The 3575-nt window shown below is 42.3% G+C and overlaps 1 protein-coding gene across 1 annotated transcript; it reads right to left on the bottom strand.

Moving 5' to 3' along the window:
- Positions 1 to 394: 394 nt before the first annotated feature.
- LOC111877190 (ABC transporter G family member 1) lies at positions 395 to 2984 on the bottom strand. Its single transcript, XM_023873716.3, has one exon. It carries the CDS (start codon positions 2781 to 2783, stop codon positions 582 to 584), a length of 2202 nt encoding a protein of 733 aa, XP_023729484.1. The 5' UTR covers positions 2784 to 2984; the 3' UTR covers positions 395 to 581.
- Between the last annotated feature and the right edge of the window lie 591 nt (positions 2985 to 3575).

A 3575-nucleotide genomic window follows, 5' to 3' on the forward strand; every position in this document is an offset into this window, starting at 1 on the left:
CAAATTTTGGCTTATTTTCATTTTAAATTAATATGTTTTATTTCGTGATTTTATGATTCCTTTGAATCACATGATTATTAGCCATTTAATTTCTATAATTTCCATCAATTTTAACTTTTGAAAAATTGAAAATACCCACCAAATTTTGATCCACCTTTATAAAAGGTCGAGTGTATTTGTGATTGTTCTTGGAATTAATAAGCTCTATTTTTTTCGTGTGCTTGGGGCTCACAAAAAAATAGAGAGGCATATTTTTCAACGCTAATTTCATCTTGACAATCATAAAGTTGTGTTATATACTTATATATGCATGTTACTTGTTACATGTTTATTTAGGGGCATGGGTTATACGATCGAAAAGAGATTTATCATAATATTATTCAGAATTTGTCTATTAAAACAACAAATTTATGACAATATATTTAAAGAGATTACCCTCGGCAAAGTAGGGGTAATTCATTAGAAAAAAGAAACAAATTACTTGAAAAAAAATTCAAAAATAAAACCTTTTCCCTTGTTCATGCCAAAGAGAAAAGTAAAATAGTCACACATTATTACACCAAGATTCAAACTTTGACACTTTACCTCCTCTTGTTTTTGCTTCCCACCAATAAGCATAAATAGAACAGAACCCTGAAGAAGAACCCCCATGCGACTGTTACCCACAAGCAACCCCATTTGCTCAGGTCGGTGATCCCTTGCTGCTTCAATATATCGACGCCGGTGGTCAGGCAAGTGCTGCCGCTGATATTGATGCCGAGTGATCCACTCATGCTTTGCAATAGTTTTGCTTTCACGGTGTTATCCACGGCGGCGAGAGGGCTGTTGTCGAAGATCTGAGTTCCTCGGATGAAGCATTTGATAGGGTCATCGAATTCATTCTGTAGAACAGCTTCGTAAGGGTACTTGACAAGAGAAAGGTAGTGAAACCATATCCAGTAACCTGGGATTCGATCACGAGTGATGAAGAATCCACTAAATAGAAGGAAGTAAGCTAGAATCGCGACGACAATGGTGTAACCGAGCATCACTTGAGGAACGACGCCGGAGAGAAATGTAACGAATGAGCTTCCTGCCCAGAAGGATGCTAGTATCACAAAGAAGTAAAAGATGAAACCTGAAACACCTCCGGCTAGTCCCACCGCCCAAAAAGTAATGGCGGCGAATGCGAGTGACAGGAAGATGAGTGATGGGATTGAAACGAGTGAGTGAGATAGTACGTATGAAGATCGCCGGTAAGCGTTGTAGGCGGTTTCTCTCATGAAAATGTAGCGCTCTTGGAGGAAGACCGGTAAGGCGTCGGCGCAGGTGTAGAAGGTTGTAGACATGGCGAATGCGAAGAACCCTAATCGTTCTTGAACGCCTCTTGGGGAATTATCGAGGTTCCAGAACACCGTGGCGAGTATGAAACCGGTGATTGTCACTGCAGCTAATCGGATTCCGAATAGCTCAGGCATTCTTCGTGAATTTGTAAAGGATCGTTTTGATAAAACCGCCATTTCCATCCACATTGGATTAGCAAATGTTGGGACCATAGCAGTCGGATTAGTCCCGTTGTGGGCGCCGGCGCCGGAGACTAATTTGCCTCTGGATATGCTTGCACTAATTGCTTCTTTCAGAGTTAATCCATGGGTTGGGGTTTCGTTTCCGTTGAGAGATTGCTTCCGGTTTAGCCAGGTTTTGTTGAATTCCACCAGCCTTTTGGTTCCTCCGGGAGTCCCTTCCAGTTCTCTGATCAAATCAAGCGCAAATTCCGTCCGATTCTCCTTGTCTGGAATCGGACGTCCGAAATCAGAGAAGAATAAAGGAAGTTCCGACGGAGATCCGTTGTAGACGGGCTGTCCCCGGGATAGAAACAACAGGCGGTCGAGTAATCCGAGAAGACGGTAGCTCGGCTGGTGTACGGACATCATAACGATGCTGCCGCTCTGTGCAATCCGTTGCAAAACTTTGACCACCATGTAGGCACTGGTTGAATCAAGCCCAGACGTCGGTTCATCCAGAAACAAAATAATCGGATCATGAATGATGTCGATTCCGATCGAGACACGGCGGCGTTCTCCACCTGAAACACCTCTGTGTCCTTCATCACCGATGACTGTTTTAGCAGCGTTTCGGAGTCCTAATTGGTCAATTAACGCTTGAACTCTAAGCTTCTTCTTCGATTTGGAGAACGTTCGAGGAAGACGGAACTCGGCGGCGAACATGAGAGTTTCCTCGACTGTTAACATCGGAAATAACAGATCGTCCTGCATCACATAAGCTGAAATCACCTTAAGCAACCTGGATTCCAATTGCTCGCCGTTCAACGTTACAGTTCCTTTCAAGCTTCCTTTCGCTATCCGATTCGCCAGAGCATCGATCAAAGTTGATTTTCCAGATCCACTCGCACCTAACACCGCCACTAACTCGCCGTCCCTCGCTTCACCGGAAATATCATTCAGCAGAACCTTGCTTCTGGAAAACAGATGCTCACTTCCAACAGAAGAATCACCAAGCCTCTCCCGGCGACCAAACAGAGAAGGAACCGCCATCTTTCTCCGAACTTTCACACTGTAAGTCAGATTATTGAACTTCAAAACGAACGGCAACGATCTAGGCTCGTTGCTGGTTTCGCTCATCTCCAAAACACGATGCGCCGGAGTCTCATCACCGTTCGCCTCCTTCCTTATGTCTCCGACGAACTTAAGAAGCTCTCCGAGAGACGGAGAGGCAGTCACCTGTCCTCTTTGGTAAAACGCCGCCATGCTATCCACTTCATTCTCCGCCACTACACGAGGCATGCTTCCCCTGCAACCAAACTAAAACCACCGTCACTCTGCCGATAAGAAACTCGCTAAGAGATCAAGTGTGGAAGAAGAGTTTATTGTTTAGAGAGAATTTGTGTGTTGATGAGAGTTCTGAGAATGCATGGAGATGAAGAGTGTGTGAGTGTGTGTTTATGATGGTGTCTGTTGTGTGTGGGTGGTGACCTACGTCGCCTAATATAGAAAGTCTACAAGTTTTGTAATAAGAAAACACAAATATGGAAACCTGCAGGGGGTAACGTGGTCATTTGTGGATGGTTCTTTATCCTAGAAGTAAAATTAATTAAATAATAACTAAACTTAAAAAATCAATATCATTTTGTTAAATGCTATATACTCACATATATTTTTATATTCAAGTAATAATCATATAAAACATTTTGTCTAATTTTTTGCCTTTACAATTTAAATAAAGGTCGTACTTAATTAAAAGACTTATGTTCGCATGGAAAATAAAAAAATAATGTTGCTTAGAAATTAGGTACGGGTGGTAAACTACTTTTGTATGTAGTTTGGTCAAATGAAACAAAAGGGGCGGTTTTGCATGTTTACGCCGTGAACGTTGCTTCATGCTTGTTAGGCACCCTACACCTAAAAAAAAGTGTGGTTAAGACTATTAGTAACATATCTACGTATACATACGACCAAATACTCATATACCTATGGATGAGAAATTGGGTTGAAAACCCGAACCGAACCAAATTAGACCCGAATAAGCAATTCGATTCGGTTTTCGGGTATCCATATAAGGCTTATTCGGTTTTCGGG

This window comes from Lactuca sativa, chromosome 8 (genome assembly GCF_002870075.4).
Source record: "Lactuca sativa cultivar Salinas chromosome 8, Lsat_Salinas_v11, whole genome shotgun sequence".
In the NCBI taxonomy this organism is placed as follows: domain Eukaryota; kingdom Viridiplantae; phylum Streptophyta; class Magnoliopsida; order Asterales; family Asteraceae; genus Lactuca; species Lactuca sativa.